Raw genomic sequence first — 22,431 nt, 5'->3', positions numbered from 1 at the left:
ATCAGTGATAAGACAGTTTTGGTTTCTTATCATTAATGTGCTCACTGGAGTAGCACTTTTAATTTCTTTCAAGAACTTAAAATCCTTTGCATTTACAACTTTGCTGTTTGGCACCATGCTTACTAAGCTTAGTCCTAGCGTTTGATTGAAAATTGAGATATATGCAGCTCTTCCTTTTCACTTGAACACTTAGAAGCCATTGTAGGGTTATTATTACTATTAATTAGAGTAATTTCAGTATTGTTGTGTCACAGAGAATAGGGAAATCCAAGGAGAGGGAAAGAGGGAAACAGTCAGTGGAATAGTCAGAACACACACACATTTATCAGTGAACTTCACCATGTCACATGGGTATGATTCATAACACTCCAAAACAATTAGAGTAGTAACATCAAAAATCACTGGATTCAACGCCTAGATTCCTCAGTCTGTTGAGCATCCAGCTTTTCGGTTTCAGCTCAGATTATGATCCCAGGAGTCGTGGGATCAAGTCCTGGGTGGAGCTCTGCGCTCAGCACAGATCCTGCTTGAGATTCTCTTTCTCACCCTCTGCCCCTCCCCCACTCCACATGCTCCCACATGCACTCTCTCTCTCTCTCTCTAATATAAACAAGTAAATCTTAAAAAAAAAAAAAAAAAATCAGTGGATCAGGGATTGCCCTAACAAATATAATAGTAATGATAGTTTGAAATATTCTAACAGTTACTAAAATGTGGCAGAGACATGAAGTTAGCAAATGCTCTTGAAAAAATGGTGCCGATAAATTCGCTTAATACAGGGTTGTCACAGATTTTAAATTTGTAAAAAACAACAGTATCTGCAAAGCACAATAAAAGGAGGTATGCCTGTATTTAATCCCAATCTGTTTTTCTTAATATTTGTTCCACCAAATCTCCAGTACAAATCTTTAACTCTAAGTCTCTTGTAGTTAACCTTGTTTAGAATATGCTTTTAGTTATTATCACACTAATGTCTGTCTTCACTCATGCCTTTTCCTTCCCCAGGAATTCGTTTTTTCCTATGCAAGTCCTGCATATACTACATATGAAGCCCATCAGACTAAGCGTCCGTTACTAACACATTTCTCTGTACAGTTGTCTACAATACCGATTCTCTGTTGAACTTAAAAACCACTTACTGTTGGCACATTGTCTTGTTTTAATAATGTTACTTTTTCATAAATCCATGGTTTGTCTCTCTAATTGAGTTGCAAGCTTCTAGGGAAAATTTTGGTTTTGTATGTCATTATTGAGTTTTCTACGGTCTCGGAGTACTGTGTATATTTTAGGTGTTCAGTAAATATTTTTATGGATGAGTTATGAGTAGTGATTGGTCAGTCTCTTGAGGATTCTTTAGAAATAATCTGGTTGCTTTTTTGGTTTTGTTTTCATTTCTGTGGAGTAGATTTGTATAGTGCTCTCTAGAGCTCAGTTGCTCTAGGTGCTACCTTGAGTTTCTATTTCATAGGTGTGGGAGATTTTTTTACACAAGTTAAAAGGAAGCGTATAAGGAATTGAGATGACTTTGTTGTGTTATTTTAGGACTTTTTCTATTGAAATACTGCATAATATAATTTTTGAAAGAGCTTATTTATTCATTTGGAGAGAGCGTTTGCAAACAGGTGGAAGAGCAGGAGAGGGAGAGAGAATCCTAAGCAGATGCTGTGCTGAGCATGGAGCCTGACACAGGGCCTGATCTCACGATCCTGAGATTATGACCTGAGGTGAAATCAAGAGTCAGAGGCTTAACTGACTGAGCCACCCAGGCACCATGTATAATTTTTTAGACAGTCATTAGTTTAGAACAACTCATATAGCACTTGAATGTGCAAAACATTTAATTATATAGTATTATATGCCTAATGAATATGATACTTGAATGGTTTTATTTTGTTCAGCATTCAAATCGTGTTTTTAATTATGTTATAATTTTACTATATTTGCATGAATCCATTTTACTGTAAAAAAGCTCCTAAAACATTAGGAACAGTGACTTGGTTTGCTGTCAGCTATTGCTAGTTAGAGCTTTTCCATCATGTTAGTAGTGAGGATTTGTAATTCAAGCATTTACACAGAAAAATAGTTCTTCTCAAATAAAAGGTTCAAAGGTCTGTTAGAATTGTATTAACTAATCAGTTGTTAATCACAGTATTTTAGTAGTGGTGAGAGTGTAAGGTCTGTTAGAATTGTATTAACTAATCACTTGTTAATCACGTAATATTTTAGTAGTGGTGAGCGTGTAGGCATTACCTTCTGGTTCTTAACATAAAACTTTTTATTTTGTTTTATAGAATAATAATAACCTGGATGCTTGCTGTGCCGTTCTCTCTCAGGAGAGTACAAGGTATCTTTATGGTGAAGGAGACTTGAATTTCTCGGATGACTCTGGAATTTCTGGCCTACGAAATCACATGACTTCTCTCAACTTGGACTTGCAGTCACAGAATGTTTACCACCATGGAAGAGAAGGAACTAGAATGAATGGAAGCAGGACTCTAACGCACAGCATTAGTGATGGACAACTTCAAGGTGGTCAGTCCAATAATGAACTCTTTCAACAGGAGCCACAGACAGCACCAGCTCAAGTTCCGCAAGGCTTTAATGTTTTTGGAATGTCTAGTACATCTGGTGCTTCAAATTCAGCACCACATCTTGGATTTCAGTTAGGCAGCAAAGGAACATCTAACCTTTCTCAACAAACTCCCAGATTTAATCCCATTATGGTAACTTTAGCCCCAAATATCCAGACTGGTCGTAACACTCCCACATCTTTGCACATACATGGTGTACCTCCACCTGTACTTAACAGTCCACAGGGAAATTCTATCTATATTAGGCCTTATATTACAACTCCTAGTGGTACAACTCGACAGACGCAACAGCATTCTGGCTGGGTATCTCAGTTTAATCCTCTGAACCCTCAACAAGCCTATCAGCCTTCACAACCTGGTCCCTGGACTACTTACCCTGCATCGAATCCTATGTCACATACCTCAGCCCAGCAGCCAAACCAGCAAGGCCACCAGACCTCTCATGTCTACATGCCTATCAGCTCACCTACTACTCCACAGCCACCAACAATTCATTCATCTGGTAGCTCCCAGTCTTCTGCCCATAGCCAATATAACATTCAGAATATTTCAACAGGACCTCGAAAAAACCAGATTGAAATCAAACTTGAACCCCCACAAAGAAACAGCTCTTCAAAATTGCGTTCTTCTGGACCTCGAACCTCCAGCAGTTCGTCTTCAGTCAACAGCCAGACCTTAAATAGAAATCAGCCCACTGTTTACATAGCTGCCAGTCCCCCAAATACTGATGAGGTGATGTCCCGTAGTCAACCCAAGGTCTATATTTCAGCTAATGCTGCCCCAGGAGATGAACAGATCATGCGGAATCAGCCCACTCTCTTCATATCCACAAACTCTGGAGCATCTGCTGCCTCCAGGAATATGTCTGGGCAAGTGAGCATGGGTCCTGCCTTTATTCATCACCACCCTCCCAAAAGTCGAGCAATAGGCAGTAACTCTGCAACTTCTCCTCGAGTCGTGGTCACTCAACCCAATACAAAATATACTTTCAAAATTACAGTTTCTCCTAATAAACCCCCTGCAGTTTCACCGGGGGTGGTGTCCCCTACCTTTGAACTTACAAATCTTCTAAACCATCCTGATCATTATGTAGAAACAGAGAATATGCAGCACCTCACGGACCCTGCATTAGCACATGTGGATAGAATAAGTGAAGCACGGAAGTTGAGTATGGGATCTGATGATGCTGCCTACACTCAAGGTAATGACACTGAAGGTGGGGTCACGTTCCATGCTGGGCTTTTTGGTATCCGTTTGATTTCACATGTAGAAATGACTATCAGTGTTATTAGTTGATCTTTTGTAAGTGTCAAATCATACTACTTATAAAACCTCTGAAAGTATTCGGACCAATTGTGAATTTCATTTTTACTGCCATATAACTTAAAGTTTGAAGGATAAGGTTGTCACATCTTCAGCATAATCCACCCCCTGGTTTGCTTACTTTCTTAATATCTTAAGACTTGCTTTTCAGTGAATTCTCTTCTCTGTGGTGTTGTTGACTTGCCTTGAAAATTTCTACAGATAAAAATACATAAAAACACATTTTAGTAAGAGATTTAGGGGCCTTGGATAGTCAGTAAATCTGCCTGCTTTGACCAGGCAATTTCTCTGTTATTCCAGTATTTTCATTTTTCTAATATAACATTGTTAGTCTTATTTTATATCAAAATCTAACTTCTTGAAAGTCCTAGAATAATTTACCTTTAAGAGAGATTTTGAATTCTGTTTGCAGTATGTGTTTCTTTCAGCCTCCCTTAAACATCAACTAAAGCAGCCTTTCTTTTTATTTGGAACCATGGATAAAAACATTGGTTAGTCTATCTCACTTGATAATCCTTTTCTGAAATAAGCTAGTTGATATTGGCATAATACTAAATTATATCACTTAATTCAAGTAGAGACAATTTTTGTCATATATTTTATATGACTCTAAGTTACTTCATCTTCAGTAGGAAACCATTAAACTCCTTCAGATAAGAAAGTGGTGGTTCATTGTGTGTTTTCTTGACTATTGATGCGGTTTTGTAGATTAGCTGGGAGTCCTTTAGAGCAACAACATATCGTGATCATTTTTGGATCCCAAAATATAAGAAAAAGTATTGTAGGTTGGAAAATACTAGGTTATCACCCCTTTGCAACATGCAGCCCCATACGACCACTAGTATCACTTGTCCTTTTAAAATCTTTTGAAAATAGTGGTTTTACTGCTGAGCTTCTCGGAGGAGCCTAATTGTTTGGCCTTATTTTGTGTTTTAAACTACTATATTCTTGTGATTCTCAACTCAAGCTGGGCTGTGATGCTTTCAGATTTCATAAACACCTGTGGAGCTTTTCAATAAGGATGCCCAAGGCTCATCCCAGACTTGCTCAGTTAGAATCTCTGAAAAATGAAGTGTAGGTGTGCAGGCATGTTTTAAAGGTCCATGGGTGATTCTTTTTTTTTTTTTTTTTTTAAGAATTTATTTATTTGACAGAGAGAGAGAACAAGTAGGCAGAGAGAGGAAGGGAAGTAGGCTCCCTGCCTAGCAGAGAGCCCGATGTGGGGCTCGATCCCAGGACCCTGGGATCATGACCTGAGCTGAAGGCAGAGGCTTCCACTGAGCCACCTAAGTGCCCCTCCATGGGTGCTTCTGATTGCACTAGAAATTGTGCTAAAACTGGACGCATTTTTGTTTAGCTTCAGTCAGTACATGAATTTTAATACACCATTATTAATTTTCCTGAAATTTAATTCCTGTTCTCCCACAGTACTCTTCTCTTTCTCTCCTTCCATCAAAATAGCAGCTTTCCTGTATTTAGATACTTGCTGTTTCTTAAATGGAGAATAAATTGTTGTGTGAAGATAACTTGATAAAAGGAATTTTCCACTGAAATGGACATAATCACATTTAACTAGAGTGTGAATATAAAGTGTTGCTTAAACTTGTTACCTCCAGTTTCTCTCATTGTCTTTTGAATCTACTCCAGGCAGGATTTTGCCCACTATAGTCACCCAGAATGCTGTCAGGGTCATGAGTGACAGCATTGTTACAAAGCCCATGGTCTCCTTTGAGCCCTCAACTTCCTTGATGTATGTATCAGCAGCATTTACCAGTCAAGCACCCTCTTCACTGTGAAACATTTTGTTCATTCAGCTTCCAGGATACTACTTTAGAATTTCCTCCGCTCTTTTTATTCTTCGATGATTCTCCCTCCCTCATCTCTTATCTCTCCTTCCACTTCTCAAAGAAACGAGATCAAAACCTCAAAGCTTAATCCTTAGGCCTTTCTCTTTTCTGTCTGTACCATTCCCTAGGTGATCTCATTCAGTATCATGATTCTAAATATTATGTGCTAATGCTGGAGCGCCCGGGTGGCTCAGTTAAGCGTCCCACTCTTGATTTCTGCTCAGGTTGTGATCTCAAGGTCATGGGGTCAAACCCCACGTTGGACTCCGTGCTCAGCGCAGTCTACCTAGGATTCTCTTTCTTCCTCTATCCCTCCCCTGTTGGCATGTGCACACACTCCCTCTCTCTCCAGATAAATAAAATCTTTTTAAAATAATAAAAATAAATAAATATCATGTGCTAGTGATTCCCAAATTTGTAACTCTAACCTGAACTTATTCCCCGAATTTCAAGCCAGTTGATTGAACTAGTTATTTAGTGTCTCCATTTGAATGTTTACTAGGCATCTCAAAATTTCTGTATCTGCAATACCTTCTGACATTTCCCCAGCGTACTCTTCCTGTGATCAGTCCTCCCATCTCAGTTAGTGGCAACTTAAATTTTTTAGTGCTTAGGCCAGATACTTCAAAAACACCCTTGACTCCTTCTTTCTTTCGTATTTCACATTTAATTTGACAGTAAAATATGTCAACTCTAACCTTTAAAGTGTATCAGAAGTTTTCTCTCTTCTTACTACCCCATGTCACCATTATGATCTGAGCTACCATCATCTCTCAAGTGGATTATTGCAGTAGCCTACCTGCTTTCACTCTTGCTTCCTTGTGGTCTTTTTTCAGCTCAGCAGCCAGAGAGACTCTGTTAAAAAACATGAATGAGATTATCTCACTCCTCTGCAGATGATGGCTGTTTCATTCAGAGTAAAAGCTATGAAGCCTCACATGACCCACTACCCATCCCTCATCTCTTTTCCTTCTGCTTACCACTTCACTCACTGTTCCAGCCCTGTTGGCATTCCTTAAGCATGGTAGGCATGCCTTAGGCTCTTCATATTTGTCTGTTTTCTCTGTCTCAGATTCTCTTCTCCCAGAATCCATGCTTATCTCCCTTCAGATCTTTACTCAAATGTCACCTTCACCCTTTCCATGAGATTATCTTTGATCTTCCTATCTTAATCTCCACCCAGCATTTCCTGTCTCCTTCCTTGCTTATATTTACTTGGGGGGGCGGGGTGAATGAAGAATATTAAGACACAATAGCTAATACCTGCTGAAAGTTTACTATGTGCTAGGCAGTTTTCTGAATGCCCATTCATTTCTCACAACCAAGTATAAAGTAGACACTAGTACTATTCCTATTTTCAGATTAAAACACTTAGGAACAGGGGCCACCTGCATGACTCAGTCAGTTAAGCGTCCAGATTTTGATTTTGACTCCGGTCATGATCTCAGGGTCACAAGATCGAGCCCCACATTGGCCTCCATACTGAACATGGAGCCCACTCTGAATTATCTTCTCTCTTATTTATTTAATTTATGAATATACTGAGTAAGTAAGAACCTTGCCAAAGGACAAGTAACAGAATCAATGGCATTGTAATATCTTTCCACATTTTCAAAATAAACCCTTTGGAAAGATGCTTCAAGTTTGTCTTGTAGCATCACGTAACCCCTGGTACGTCATTGTGGGGACCACATGTGCCCCGGTTTAAGAAGTGTGAAGCTAAAAGATCACTCAATGAGAAGTAAAACAAAAACAGGCAGCTGTAGGGAAAGAAATCACAACATACAGTTGTAATTAGGAAAACAATTTGAAAAATAAATACCCTGGAGTTGTATAGGGAACACCTTCTAAAGGCACCTAAAGGTTTAAAAAAAAAAGATTTAAAAAATTGCTGATGAGTGCAGGCTCTGGTCTGAGAGCTCAAAATCTACCCAAATAGCAAATAGCAGGGTTCCTTAGACTCTGCCACTCAGATTACTTCTCTTCACTAACAGCCTTCAGAACATTTAAACAACCATGCTCACGTTCTTTAAACATATCTACGTGTGAAATTCTGAATTTCATAACATCTGTGTGGCCACGCACCCTTGTATTTTCTCTGTGCGTGCACACCATATTGGGGAGATACTGTTCTGCAGCCTTCCATCTCATTTCCTTCTGTTTCATATGGAACTGCTGTTGTTGACCCAGATTTATGCATATCCACTGACAAAGTTTTGATTGAGTGTTTTTTTTCTGACTCTGTTCTATTAGTATCAAAGGATTGTTCTTTTCTGAAAATACATCTTTTTTTTTTTTTAAAGATTTTATTTATTTGATAACAAGAGAGATCACAAGTAGACAGAGGCAGACAGCTGATGGGGGGGGAGAGAACCAGGCTCCCCACTGAGCAGAGAGCCCCATATGGGGCTCAATCCCAGGACCCTGAGATCACGACCCGAGCCGAAGGAAGAGGCTTCACCCACTCAGCCACCCAGGTGCCCCAAAAATGCATCTTTTATGATGGTACCTTACATGTGCATGATGCTCTGCCGTTCCTGCAGCGCTCACTACCATACTACCAGATAATACTGATCTTAAGCAAGCATCTTTCCTCAACTCTGATTTCTGTGGGGTTGGCAATACAGAGAAAAGCAATCTCTCTCCCTCCTGCAGTGAAATTGATCTTTCTATAGTTCCTGGAACATGACTGTTTCCAAGTAGGAAAAAAAGCTGAGCCAGGTACTAGAGTCATAGGAAAATATTTTTCTCAGACTGAGGAGGGAATATACACATAAATATATTTGGTAAACAAAATGCATTATTTTTTTCATTTGTATTTCATATAACGTTTTAAATCTACAATAAAACATTTCAAAAAAGAGAATTTATGTTTTAAAAAGATACTTTGTTGGATATGCCCTCTGCTATAGAATGAGCAGAAGAAAAAGATGTAAATTAATGAAACTTCTATCACAATCCTACTTATTTCTCCACCAAATCTCCCACTGCTACTGCTAAAGGAAATAAATTGCACTTGAGTCTTTAAACTACCACAGGAACCAGGGACACAAATGACTGCCCAATAGTAAAGACAAATTCAGGTTTGAGAGAAGTTCCATTTCATAGTCTATGGATGTGAAGAAGACTCTTATTTTACCTGCTAAGAAGAACAAAGATTGCAGCGAAAATTGCTCAGCAGCAGTAAGATTACTGTGTGGCCAAATGGTTACATTTACCCCCCTTCAGTTATACTACCTGACTCTACCTGACTTCTGAAAGTACCAGAAATACCTGATTATTCACTGTATTCTGAGGCTTTCTCGTGTTTTCTGTTCATAGAAGTATGCTCTTAGTAACACTGGCAACTGCTATGATGTGGAGAACAAATGCTTCACTCATTCAAGCCAGTTTTCATGGTCAGGGGAAGAAGGGCTGCTTTCTATGCTAGAAGCTCTTACAAACTACCACTGCTGCCAAAAAATAATTTCTTCTCTGTTATTTCTACAGAAATCCATCTGTGCGGTGTTAAAAGTTACATATATAAGGTCATAAACATTTTTAATGATACTTCAGTACTTTCCTTCCAGTTATATTTATAGTCCTGTCATATTGTTAAGCAGTAGCCTTGACTTTGAACCTAAAATAGAAAAACAAATAAGAAAACTTACAACATGAAAATGAGCTTCTTGGACTTTGTATTTCTTATTCCTTGTCATTTTCTTTTTTATCAATGCTTCTCTCCAAATCACAACACCTTTCTGTTTAATAAGATTTCATAAAAATGCTTAATCATGACAAAAATTGAGAGAGCTAAGTATTCTTTCCAAGAGGAGATATAACTTCAATTAGTTCAGATTTTTTTATTTTGCCTTTTGCCTTTATGCGCCTACCGATTAGAAATGCCTTTTTTGACTTACTATGTTGACCTTGAGATTATGTTAGGTAATTAAATCAAAGTGAAGCTTAATTGACATCAACCTGTACAGAATTTTCATAGTTTCTTCCCAATCTTGAGACTAACTACCTTTTTAAATTTGAAATAAATCTCAGGGTTGGAAGAGACTTTAAAATTCATCTCACATTCTTCAAAGGTTATCTAATCCATTTGCTTATCCAACACCTTAATCCTACAAAGTCCCCAGTAAGTATGAATCCATTCTGTACATGCTTGCATAGCTAAAGAACACTGCACTCTTCTAGCAAGTTATTTCCTATATTAAACTGATCTTTTTAAAAAGTATTATGCAACGTACACATATGATAAAAGAAATTTCAACCCCCCAAAAAAGAAAGGTAGAATAAAAATGGGTCTTCTTTCAGCCCCTGCCTTAATCCTTCCACCAGCCCTCCCAGCACTTAACTCTCAGAGGTAACCTCCGTTAGCCATCTTTATCCTCCTTGGCTTCATAATCACAGGCGCACACACACCCCATCTGTAATGGGGATACACTATCCATATGGGGTGTGTATACATGAATACACATATGCAGGATTTTATCATCTGTACATACCCTATGGTATATATAACAAACATTGTAGAGAGAGACAACACGGTTTTTGCTTAACACCTTAAGATCATTGCATTTTGGCATGTACAAATTTATCTCATTCTTCCTTAAAATCAGTCCTGGGGCACCTCGGCAGCTCAGTCAGTTAAAAGGTTTAGTTATTATTTTAATAGCTTTATTAAAATAGAGTTAATCCCATGAAGTTCACTTACTTACAGTGTACAAATCAATGATTTTTGGTATAGTCACTTATATGCCACCAGAAACAACAACCAATGTTAAACATTCTTCTCCCCTCTGGAAGAAACTCCACACCCTTTAGCCATCACCCGCCTGTCCCATTACCTCCAGCCCTAGTCCTAAGCAACCAGTCATCTACTTCTAGATTTACATCTTCTGGATACTTCATATAAATGAAATTATATAATACATAGTTTTCTGTGACTGGCTTTTTTCACCTAGCATAATGTTTTAGAAGTTCATCCATGCTGTAGCATGTGTTAGTACTTCATTCCTTTTTATAGCCAAATAATGCACTAGTGTAGAGAGATACACTACACTTTTGTTTGTTCGTTCATCAGTTGATGGACATTTGGTTGTTTCCATCTTTCAGCTATTACAAATAATGCTACTGTAAACATTCATGTACACTTTTTTGTGGACATTTGTTTTTATATCTCTTGGACATATACTGGGAGTGGAATTCCTCATCCACATGGTAATTCTCTGTTTAACCACTGAGGAACTGCCAGACTGCTTTCCAAAGTGACTGCACCATTTGGCAGATTCCACCAGCTGATTAAGAGGATTTTGATTTCTCTACATCGTCAACAATATTTGCCATTGTTTGACTTTGAAGCTTGCCATCCCAATAACTGTAAAGTCATATCTCCTTGTGGTTTTGAGTTGCATTTCTCTGATGGCTAATGACATTGAAGGTTACTACAGGTGTTTATTGGCCATTTGTCTATTTTCTTTGGAGAAATGCCTATTTATATCCTGTGTCCCCATTTAAATTGGGTAATTTGTCTTTTTCTACTGAGTTATGTGAATTCTTTGTGCTTTCTAAATGTAAGTCTCTTACATGATTTGTAATTATTTTTTCCTATTCTGTGAATTTTCTTTTTTCCTTTTTTTTAAGTAAGCTCTACACCCAACATGGGGCTTGAACTTATGACCCCCGCAATCAAGAGTTGCATGCTCTGGGGCACCTGGGTGGCTCAGTGTGTTAAAGCCTCTGCCTTCTGCTCAGGTCATGACTCCCAGAGTTCTGGGATCGAGCCCCATATTGGGCTCTTTGCTCAGTGGGGAGCCTGCTTCCCTCTGTCTCTCTGCCTACTTGTGATCTCTGTCTGTCAAATAAATAAAATCTTTAAAAAAAGAATTGCATGCTCTACCAACTAAGCCAGCCAGGCATCCCGTCTTTCTATTTTTCTTAATAGTGTTCTCTGCAGCACAGAAGTTTTTAATTTAGCTACAGTCCAACTTATTTATTTTGCTGTTTCTCCTTTCATTGCACATGTTTTTGGTGTCATATCTAAGAATCAGTTGCTAAATCAGAGGTCATGAGAATTACTCCTATGTTTTCTCCCAACAGTTTTATAGTTTTAATGCTCATATTTTGATCTTTAATGTATTTTGAGTTAATTTCTATATACTAGTATGAGGTAAGGGCCTAACTTCATTCTTTCACATGTGGCTTATCCAGATATCCCTGCACCCATCTGTTGAAAAGACTTTTCTTTCCTCACTGAATGGTCTTGGCACCCTCATAGAAAATCAGTTGACCTTAAGCACATGGGTTTATTTCTAGACTCTTAATTATTTTTCATTGATCTATCTGTCTATCTTTATGTCAGTACTATACTGATTAATTATTGTTACTTTGTGGTAAGTTTTGAAATTGAGACATGTAAATTCTGCATTGTTCTTTTTCTGGATTATTTTGGTTATTTGTGGCCTCTTGTTCCATATAAATTTTAGAATCAACTTGTCAATTTCTACAGATAAGTCAGCTGGGATTCTTATAGGAATTGCACTGAAATATTTTTCTACATATACTTGATTTAAAAATAAATACAATCAAAATAAAAGGGTATGTACTGAAAAGTTCCCCTCACCAGAGACAACCAATAGCTATTCACAAATATTTCATTTTGTATTTTTCTAAAAATTGAAACTGTCTACCAAGCATATATATGTATATAAACATATTTATATACATATATACACACATATTTACACCTCTTTTTGTACAAATACAGCATGTTGCTTTTTGTCTTTGTCATTTTTTTGTCTCTGTCTCTTTGAAATTATTCCATGTCAGCAGGTGCAGATCTCTTTTCTTAAAAAACGGCTGCGTAGTATTTTGTACCATAATCCATAACCAGGCCTTTCTTGATAGATAGACCTTAAGGTCTTGTTTTTACAAACTGCTGCAGTAAAAATCCTGTACGTACATATTTATGCCCGTGTCCAAGTATGTTGGCAGAAGAGATTAGATTACCAGGAGTGGAACTGCTGTGTCAAAGGATATGTGTATTTTTAATTTTGATAGATATATCATTTAGCCTTGGTTATGCTTCAGTAACAAACTGGCTTTAACAACCAAGGTTTATCTCTAGCTCACTTGCCACCATAGATTAGCTGGTGGGCTCTGTTCTGTATCATCCTCACTTAAGGACCCAGGTTGAGGGAAGCTCCATTCCATGCCTCCATGAGTGGTCAGGCAAGACAAAAGGAATACAACAAATCGGTACTGATTCCTTAAGCTTCTACCCAGACATATTACTCTTTAGTAAAGCAAGTTACTGAGCCACATCTAAGCACATCTGATTGCTAGAGAATGGAGAGGCATAATTCTACTATACATACCCAGAAGGCAGAGAGCCAGAAATACTTGGTGAAGGACACCAATGACTACCACAGAACATGTTGCCAATTTCAAGACTCTATCTACCAATTTATACTCTCATATTTGTAATTATGGCAACAATTTTTGGGGGGCAACTTTTTTTTAAAATTTTTATTTATTTATTTGACAGATCACAAGAAGGCAGAGAGGCAGGCAGAGAGAGAGAGAAGGAAGCAGGCTCCCTGCTGAGCAGAGAGCACGATGCGGGGCTCAATCCCAGGACCCTGGGATCATGACCTGAGCCGAAGGCAGAGCCTTTAACCCACTGAGCCACCCAGGTGCCCCTTTTGGCAACATTTATAAGGATGTTCCTTTCTTCCCTCCCCTACCCATCACTATGTAGGTGATTGAAAAGTATGTATATATCTTTGTCAATCTAGCAAGCTAAAATGTATTGTTTGGGATTTTTTAAAATTGCATCTTTTAAATATGAGTGAGTTTGAGCATCTTTTCCTGTATTAATTTTTAAGCCATTTATATTTTGTGAACTTGCCTGTTTTTGTTGGATACCTGGTCTGTTTTTTTCTAATACATGATTACTTTTAACTTGATCAATAAATTTTTTTGTTTTATAATTTTCTTTAATTTTGTATGTTCAAATTTGCCAATCTTTTTTTCCTTTCTGGTTTCTGGGGTTTATGTCTTATTTAGAAACTAGCCCTTCGGGGCACCTGGGTGGCTCAGTGGGTTAAAGCCTTTGCCTTCAGCTGAGGTCATGGTCTCAGGGTCCTGGGATTGGGCCATGGGGCTCTCTGCTCAGCAGGGAGTCTGCTTCCTCCCTCTCTCTCTGCCTACTTGTGATCTCTGTCAAATAAATAAATAAAATCTTGGGAAAAAAAAAGAAAGAAAGAAAGAAACTAGCCCTTCACAACATTCCAGTATTTCAAAAGATCAGAAATCTTGCACATACCTTCTCATAAATTATAGTGATAGTCTTTGAAACTATATAGAATTGGCCTCATTTCTCTTACCTGTGGCAACCCTTCAAAAACTTGAAAATAGTTATTTTCATATTTCATATTCCCTCTTTAAAAGGGTAAGCCTTTTTAAACTGTAAATGTCCCCAGTTTCTTTAATGGTTCATCCATTTGTATTTCTTGGAGGCTCTTTTGGCTTCTCTAAGGCCTGGTTTTATTTTTCTCTAAAACAAAAATTTTAGATAGTATCTGTATCTTAATGCTGTAAGATTGCATTAGAATCTTACTTATGTACAAATTAGGCCAAAAAAGTGTTATCAAGCAGAAATCTCATACTCCTCTATTATTAATATGAAGTATAAGTAATTTAAGATTCTTAAAAATAATTACAGGACTTAAGCATCATTCCTCATAGTTTTGTTATTTCTGTTACCCAGATTACAGGCCTAGTTGCAGCACTGTTGAAAGATCTGATTTCAGAGTCTCCTTAAAAATGGGAAAGTAGATGAAAACATCAAGATGTTTATTTTAATGAGTAATTGCCATCTTTGAATCCTTTGTGACTCCATCACTAAACAAGTGATAATAATTACACATTAGCATATAAAACGAATACCCCTGCTGTCAACAGTTAGAGTCTAGAAAAGTCTTGATTTATTTTAGAAGCTGACATTGTACCTTGCTTGGTACAGTCACTTAGGCATGTACCTGGTTTAGGCATATAAAATCATTATGACAGACAAAAGTATAAAAGACATTAGGAATAAATATCTATTGTAAATATCTATTGTGTTTCCAATGGCAAATTTCTCTCTCTCCTCTCTCTCTCTCTTTTATAATAAGCCCAAGATCTTTGTATCCATAAATACCTGTTATATTTTCCAGTGGCAAAGGGATTCTTTTAATATGTGCACTGCATACCCCCCCTTTTTTTTTACTTTTGGAGAAATTATGTTATTTACAATATTAAATACCTAAAATTAGTAAAGCTAACATCATCTGAAACTTGAGGTGTGTTTTTCTAATTACAAATAAAGTTGAGTAAGAAATTGTTTCCATCGCTCCCTGAAAGTTGACAAAAGCTGGGTAAAGACTAAGCTTTCTAAAACTGCTGCTTAAAAGAGATGCCTAGAGGGGTGGCTTACGGGCCCTAGTATTTGAATTAACTAATAGTTATTTTAACAACCACAAGAGGGAGTTGCATACTTAAATTACCTTTATCTACTAAAATGTAATTTTGACTGAAAGAGGATTTCAAAAGGTACTGAATTTTTTTTCTCTGTTACTTATCTTCCCCTTTTTTTGTGTTTCAAATAGTTATATATATATAACTATATATATATATCAGATTATAGGTTTAGAAAACAAAGTCAATGTGTGATCAAGATGTTAAATACATAAGTTATTTTATTTTCTTGGTAGAACTAGCATATAAAAAAAGCTACCTTTCCGCATTGTGAGCAACCTAGAAGTCTTGCCATATTTCAAAATGTATTCAGTTGCACTGTGATAAATACTAAAGATAAACATTCAAGGAAACTCTAAAATAAATTTCATGTTTTTATTTTATTAATATTTCTATCTCTTAGACCAAAAATTAGTATTTTACTCTGTCATTCATTGAAAGTCAAATTGTCATTATTTTACAGTTAACAGATATTTATCAAGTGCCTACAGTTGTCAAGGTTTAATATAGATACCCCGTGGTACAAAACTGAATTCAGTGTTTACTCTCAAGGAGCTTGAGGTTTAGTTGAGACATGTACTTAATAATGAAAACTCAAAAATGCTGCATTTTTCCAAGTGTAAAATGAAATGAACTAACAAAAAAAGCAAGTTTCTCCTATAGTGGGATATTGATTTATAAATACAAAGTAATAATATTTAAGCTCTTGAACTAGTTTAACTTTGTTTCCTTCCTTGACATTTTACTCATGGTAATGTCCTTTGAACAAGGAGTATAGAAATTGACTTAAATTCCTTAACTATTAAAATTATCTTGGGGGTGCCTGGGTGGCTCGGTTGGTTAAGCATCTGACTCTTCAGTCCAGGTCTTCAGCTCAGGGTTATAAATTCAAGCCCTGCACTGGGCTCCACATCCAATCCAGAAAATCTCAGATTCCAGAATAGTAAAAATGTAATTAATGTGTTTTTGGCTGAATGAAATACTGTTACAATGCAAACGTCACAGATAAAACTAAAGCACAGTCTTTACCAATGCCTTATTATAGTAACTACTCATGTATGACTGGATATTATTTTACCAAGGTATGCATGCTTATATACATTTATATATATTTTATAGTATCTTATAAATATAGTATAGTTATAGTATCTGTATACCTATAGTATACTATAGTATCTTATAAATATAGTTATAAAATATAAATATGTATCTAATATATATAGACACAATTATGTATCTGGGTTTAGGTTTATCTTTAAATTATCCTTGTTCCACATTCAGTGAACTCCTTCAGTTTGAAGGCTAGTGTTTTCTTTCAGTTCTGAAAATCCCCTCCTGATTCCTGTTTCCACTGTTTCTTTCTAGAACTTCTCTTATACAACAATTTGACTTCCTAGACAGCCTTCTCTTTCTCATCGTTAGTCCTCAAATATTCTACCTCCTTATCTTTCCTGTTCTGTAATTGAGTATACTTCCTTAATTTTTGTTCCAACCCAGATAGGACATTTTCATTTCGGCAAATGCTGTTTTTAATTTCTAAGAGCTAGTTATCTAATTCTTTTCTCACAGCAGATTGTTTTATGGGTATGTGAATATCACAGATCACTTAATGATGCTAATTAGGATTTAAGTTTTTGTCTAGCTCCTGAATTATCTCTGCTTAATCTGGGTTTAATCTTTCTCTTTATCTAGGTCTTTTACATGTCAAATGTTACTGAAATATGTGGTGATCCATGGCTGTTGGTTTATATATAAGAATGAAGGACTGTGAAAGCTAACTTCCTTAGGTAGAGCCTGATTCAGACCAAAAGGGTCTTATTTATAAAAATACTGTAATTGGGGCGCCCAGGTGACTCAGTTGGTTAAGCATCTGCCTTCAGATCAGGTGACTATCTCAAGGTCCTGGGATCCAGCCCCATATCAAGCTCCCTGGTCTGCTTATCCCTCTCCCTCTCCCTCTGCCCAACCTGGCTCTCCTGCTCCCCAACTCATGCTTTCTCTCACTCAGTCTTTCAAATAATTTTTTTTAAATGACTGTAATTAATTTTCTTCATTACGAGTCTGATAACGGCTCTTAATGTATATGTACTGTATAATGGTTTATATGGTAGAAGTTAAAATTAGGAGACAGACCACAACTAGAGAACAGGAGTTCATTGGCTTTAGCTGAATTTTCATGATTTACCTTGACACCCCTCTTTTCTTTGTCATTCATCTTTCCCAGATTTCTATCTAAAAATCCCAAGCAACAAATGAAAGTGAACTAGACACATAAAAATCCAGGCCCTTAGAAGAAAGAATTGCTAAGAAAGAGTCATATATCTCTCCTGCTATCTTCAGAGCACTTTTTATTTTGTTTATAATTGACAGACATACTTAAGAAATCCCGAATAGTCTATAATCTACATTTGTCACTTCTAAGTAATATAGTCATTATAACTCTGCTCTAAGTTTTTGTTTTCACTGGAAAGAAATCTCTCATAAATTCTCAGACTGTGGATTCACAATATTTTACTTTAGGGCTTCAGGCTAATCATAGGATATATCTTGCCATTTTCCCCAAAGGCAAGTCATGTCATTAGCCATTGTAAAAACGTCTCTCTTTATGAATGTAATATTTTTTTCTATTTCAGAAACATTCTGAAGAATTTACTCTTTAACTTCAAAATACCCCCACAACCTTCAGCAGCTCTGGCTCCTTCATTTTTCTAAATCTTTTTTGAATCATATTTCTGGCTGTTGTTAAAGGGTATCTCCTGCTAACATTGGTCTTCTGTCTAGCTCTCAACTCTGTAGTTTACTTTTGTATTTTGATAGAAACAAAAACTATCATATTGGGGATTACTAATGGAGCTCTCTCTGACTGGAAGAGTGTTCAGCCCCTGTCCTGGAATGTATGTTCTGAGATACACTGGTTGGAAAATAAATTTGAATGTTCTTCTATAAGTTTTCGAAACAAAGTTGGATGCTAGCTACCCCCCTCCCCGAATTTTATCATTAAGAAACCTCTTTATCTCATAGCATACTTTGCCCTAAAGTCAATTTTTTTTTTTTTCTGAAGTGGGTATTGCTACACTTGGGTTATTTTGATTTTATACTCATTTGGTCACTTTCAAAACTTCTTTTTTTTCTGAAGTGGGTATTACTACACTTGGTTTATTTTGATTTTATACTCATCTGGTCACTTTCAAAACTTTTCTAGTGGGGGCACCTGCCCAACCAAGGGCAACTAGCTTTCGATTTTGGCCTACTTCATGATCTTGGATCTTGGTACCCTTCATGATCTTGGATCTTGGTGCCCGGGGATCAAGCTCCCTGTCAGGCTTTGCGCTCAGCAGGGAGTCTGCTCGAGAATTCTCTCCCTCTGCCGCTCCCCCAACCTCCACTCCCATACATGCCCTATCTTTCCGAAGTAAATAAATAAATCTCTTAAGGGGAAAAAAAAAAAACACTTCTCTACTGGCCAAGATTTTCTCTATATCTTTGGTTTTCAGTAGTTTGATTATGGTATGTCTGGTTTGTTTTGTTTTAATACTGCTTGGAGATCTCTGGGCTTCTTTAATCTGTGATATGTTGTCTTTCCTTAATTTTAGAAGATATTTTCCCATTATCTCTTCAAATATTTCTTCAGACTTGTTTTTCACTGATTATATGTGTATTATTAGACTGTTTGATATTTCCTGCATCTCTTGGATGCTTTGTTCTTTTTTTCAATTTTTAATTTGTGTTTGGGTAATTTCTGTCTCTCAAGTTCACTGATTCTTCTGTGTCCAGTGTGCTGGTAAGTCTGTTGAAGGAATCTTTTTTTTAAAGATTTTATTTATTTGACAGAGAGCTGGAGGGGGAACCCAACAAAGGGGAGAGACAGCAGGAGAGGGGAGAGCAGGCTTCCCACTGAGGAAGGAGCCCGTAGCGGGGCTTGGTCCCAGAACCTTGGGATCATGACTGGAGCCTAACACAGACGCTTAATGACTGAGCCACCCAGGTGCCCCTGTTGAAGGAATCTGTTTTCTCTGATGCCATATTTAATTTCCAGCATTTGCCCTTTTTTTATAATTTACATTTCTTAGATTATCTCTTCGTTCTTGCCTGTTGTCCACCTTTTTAACTAGATCCTTTAACATATTAATCACAGTTATTTTTAAATTCCATCAGGTAGTTCTAGCATCTGGGTCATCTTTTAGTGTGGTTCTGTTGATTGCCTTATCTCTTGGTGATGTTGGGTTTTTCTCTTGCTTTCTGTGTGTCTCATAATTTCTTGTTAAATGCCAAATGTTGTGTGTAAAAAAAAAAAGAGAGAGAGAAGAGACTAGATAAGTAGTATTTACACCCAGAAACAAGAACACCTCTCTTTTCTGTGGGTTATTAAAGGGCTGAGTCAGTTCAATGAGGTGCGGAGCTGGGTTTGGGTGTTGATGTTGCCTTTAGCGTACCACAGACTTTGAATATCCCCAGCAATTGACTCCTTTTATTTTGTGTCTCTTCGAGTGGTACCCAAAGCACAAAATATTTATTTTACTTTAGTCCTTTTACTCCTGACCTTTCTGTGCTATGATGAGTCCCCTTCTACTCAAACTTCCTAATATGATCAAGTCTCCACATGATCTGATAAAGGGCCAAATAGTAAATAAACTGTGTATGATTTTGCAAGCCGTGCAATTTCTGTCATAGCTCTTCACTTCTGCTGTTGTAACACAAAAACAGCTACAGACAGTAAGTAAACAAGTAAGCGTGGCTGTACTCTGGTAAAACTTTTTTTCCGCAGAACAGGCAGTGGGCCGTTTTTTGTCCATTGGTCCAGTTTGTTGACCACTTCTTTAGGGCCTTGTTCTTGCACACACACACACCACACACACACACACACACACACACACACATCTCTCCTACCTCTATAGTGTAAGCTCCACAAGGGCAGGAATTTTTCCTGTTCATTGATTTCATAAGTAGACTCTCAATATATTAAATGTGTGAATGAATTGTTTTAAATGTGTTCTTATGAACAGCATATACCCAAATTTTAAAGAATCTAATGTGCAGATCTCTTGTATCTAAACAAATACATTTAATTAAATTAGAGTTGTGATTACTGATATATTTGGAATTATTCTTGTCATGATTTTTTTATTTTTTTTTCTTTTTTCCTTCTTTCCTGCCATCTAAGTTTAACCAGATAATAATAATAATTTCTCCTTTTATTTGGTCTTTTAATTTAGAAACTGCATTCTATTTAGCTTTCTCTACTAATGATCCCTAGCTAGTTAACATGTGTGTGTATTTTTTTTTAAGTAGGCTTCACACCCAATATGGGGCTTAAGGTCAGTGACCCCAAGGTCAAGAATCACATGCTCTACTTACTGAGCCCGCCAGGTGCCCCAACATGTGTATTTGGTTTAGCAACATTTGAGAGTATTCCTAAATACTTTTAAGACTTTAGAATGCTTGTCTGGTCTTCACATTTCCAATTTCTTGTTATTTTCTAATGTTCTAGTTTTATTTTTTTCTAAGCAATTTATGCTACCCCACCCACTGCCATGGTCCTTCTCCATTGTTTTAGAGTTAGAACTTTATTTGAATTTATTCATCTGTTCTTTCCTTTTGTATTAATTTCCGTCTTATCAAAAAACATTAGTAGTTCTTTCAGCCGCAATCTGTGGTTGGTAAATTCCCCTAAACTTTATCTAAAAATGTATTTATTCATCCATGCTCTGATAATCTAGAGGATCAAATTATTGCATTATCTTCTAGATTCTGTTATTTCTTTAGTTTTGGAACATTTTCAGCAAGCATCTCTTCATTAAATTTTGCCTCTCCTCCATTCTTTCTGTTATCTTCTTCTGGAACTCCTTTTTAGACTTACATGAGATTTTTTAACCCCTTTAATGTTTGCTGTCACTTTATCTCTGTGTCTGGGTAATGATCTTAGATTTATCTTCCAGGTCACTAACTGTCTTTTACTTTGTCTAATCTGCTGTTTCATTTGTTTGATTTTTTCATTTCACTGACTATATTTCTAATTTCTAGAGTTGTTTATGGTACTTTTCCTTTTTTTTTTCTTTCCAGATTTTTATTTAAATTCTGTTAGTTTAACACATAGTGTAATATTGGTTTCAGGAGTAGAATTTAGTGGTTCATCACTTACATAGAAGACCCAGTGCTCATCCCAAGTGCCCTCCTTAATGCCCATCACCCACTTAGCTCATCCCCCACCTACCTCAATTAAGCCTGTTTGTTCTCTGTTTAAGTGGGTCTCTGACCCTCTGACCCTCTGTTTAAGGGTCTCTTATGGTTTGCCACCCTCTTTCTTTTTTTGCTATCCACTTCTTTCTCTCATATGTTCATCTATTTGTTTCCTATATCCCACATTTAAGTAAAATAAGATACTGGTCTCTGACTGACTTATTTTATTTAGCATATGTACCCTAGCTCTATCCAAATTGTTGTAAAAGCAAGATTTCATTCTTTTTTATGGCTGAGGAATATTCCATTGTGTGTGGGGTGTGTGTGTGTGTGTGTGTGTGTGTACGTGTGCACCACAGCTTCTTTATCCATTCATTAGTTGATGGACACTTGGGCTCTTTCCATAGTTTGGCTATTCTTGATAAGGCTGCTTTAAACATCAGGGTGCACATACCCCCTTTGAATCTGTATTTTTGTATCCTTTGGGTAAATACCTAGTAGTGCAGTCTCCCCTTTTAAGGAACTTCCACACTGTCTTCCAGAGTGGCTACACCAGTTTGCATTTCCACCAGAGTGTAAGAGGGTTCCCCTTTCTTTGCATCCTCCCCAACATCTGTTTCCCTTGTTAACTTTAGCCATTCTGACATGTGTGGGGTGATATCTCATTGTGGTTTTGATTTGTATTTCCCTGATGGTGAGTGACGTTGAGCATCTTTTCGTGTATCTGTTACCCATTGGATGTCTTTGGAAGAATGTCTATTCATGTCTTCTGCCCATTTCTTAACTGGATAGATTATTTGGTTTTGGGATGGTGAGTTTTATAAGTTCTTTGTAGTTTTCGGATGCTAACCCTTTACATCATTTGTAAATATCTTTTCCTATTCTTTAACCTGTCTTTTGAGTGTGGGGGCTCTTTCTGGGCCATTGATTCTCATGGTAGATCATTTTCTTGTTTGGTCATAGTTTTCTATTGAGAGCTTCTCTTC

At 37.0% G+C, this 22,431-nt stretch overlaps 1 protein-coding gene across 6 annotated transcripts in view; it reads left to right on the top strand.

The window, feature by feature from the left end:
- Positions 1-22,431, top strand: part of TAB2 (TGF-beta activated kinase 1 (MAP3K7) binding protein 2) — a 91,323-nt gene that overhangs the window by 52,437 nt on the left and 16,455 nt on the right. For 5 of the 6 annotated variants that reach the window (XM_013056261.2, XM_045066252.1, XM_045066251.1 and 2 more), the window contains one exon: positions 2,292-3,807. In XM_013056261.2, the coding sequence (XP_012911715.1) occupies positions 2,292-3,807 (1,516 nt within the window). The remainder of the gene's footprint in view (positions 1-2,291; positions 3,808-22,431) is intronic. The other variant, XM_004752773.3, reaches the window with a different exon arrangement.

The sequence above is a fragment of the Mustela putorius genome, unplaced genomic scaffold, assembly GCF_011764305.1.
Source record: "Mustela putorius furo isolate JIRA1106 unplaced genomic scaffold, ASM1176430v1.1 tig00003863_pilon_pilon_pilon, whole genome shotgun sequence".
NCBI lineage: Eukaryota > Metazoa > Chordata > Mammalia > Carnivora > Mustelidae > Mustela > Mustela putorius.
The sequence above is the reverse complement of the archived record's forward strand: the minus strand, read 5'-3'. Positions and strand labels throughout refer to the sequence as shown.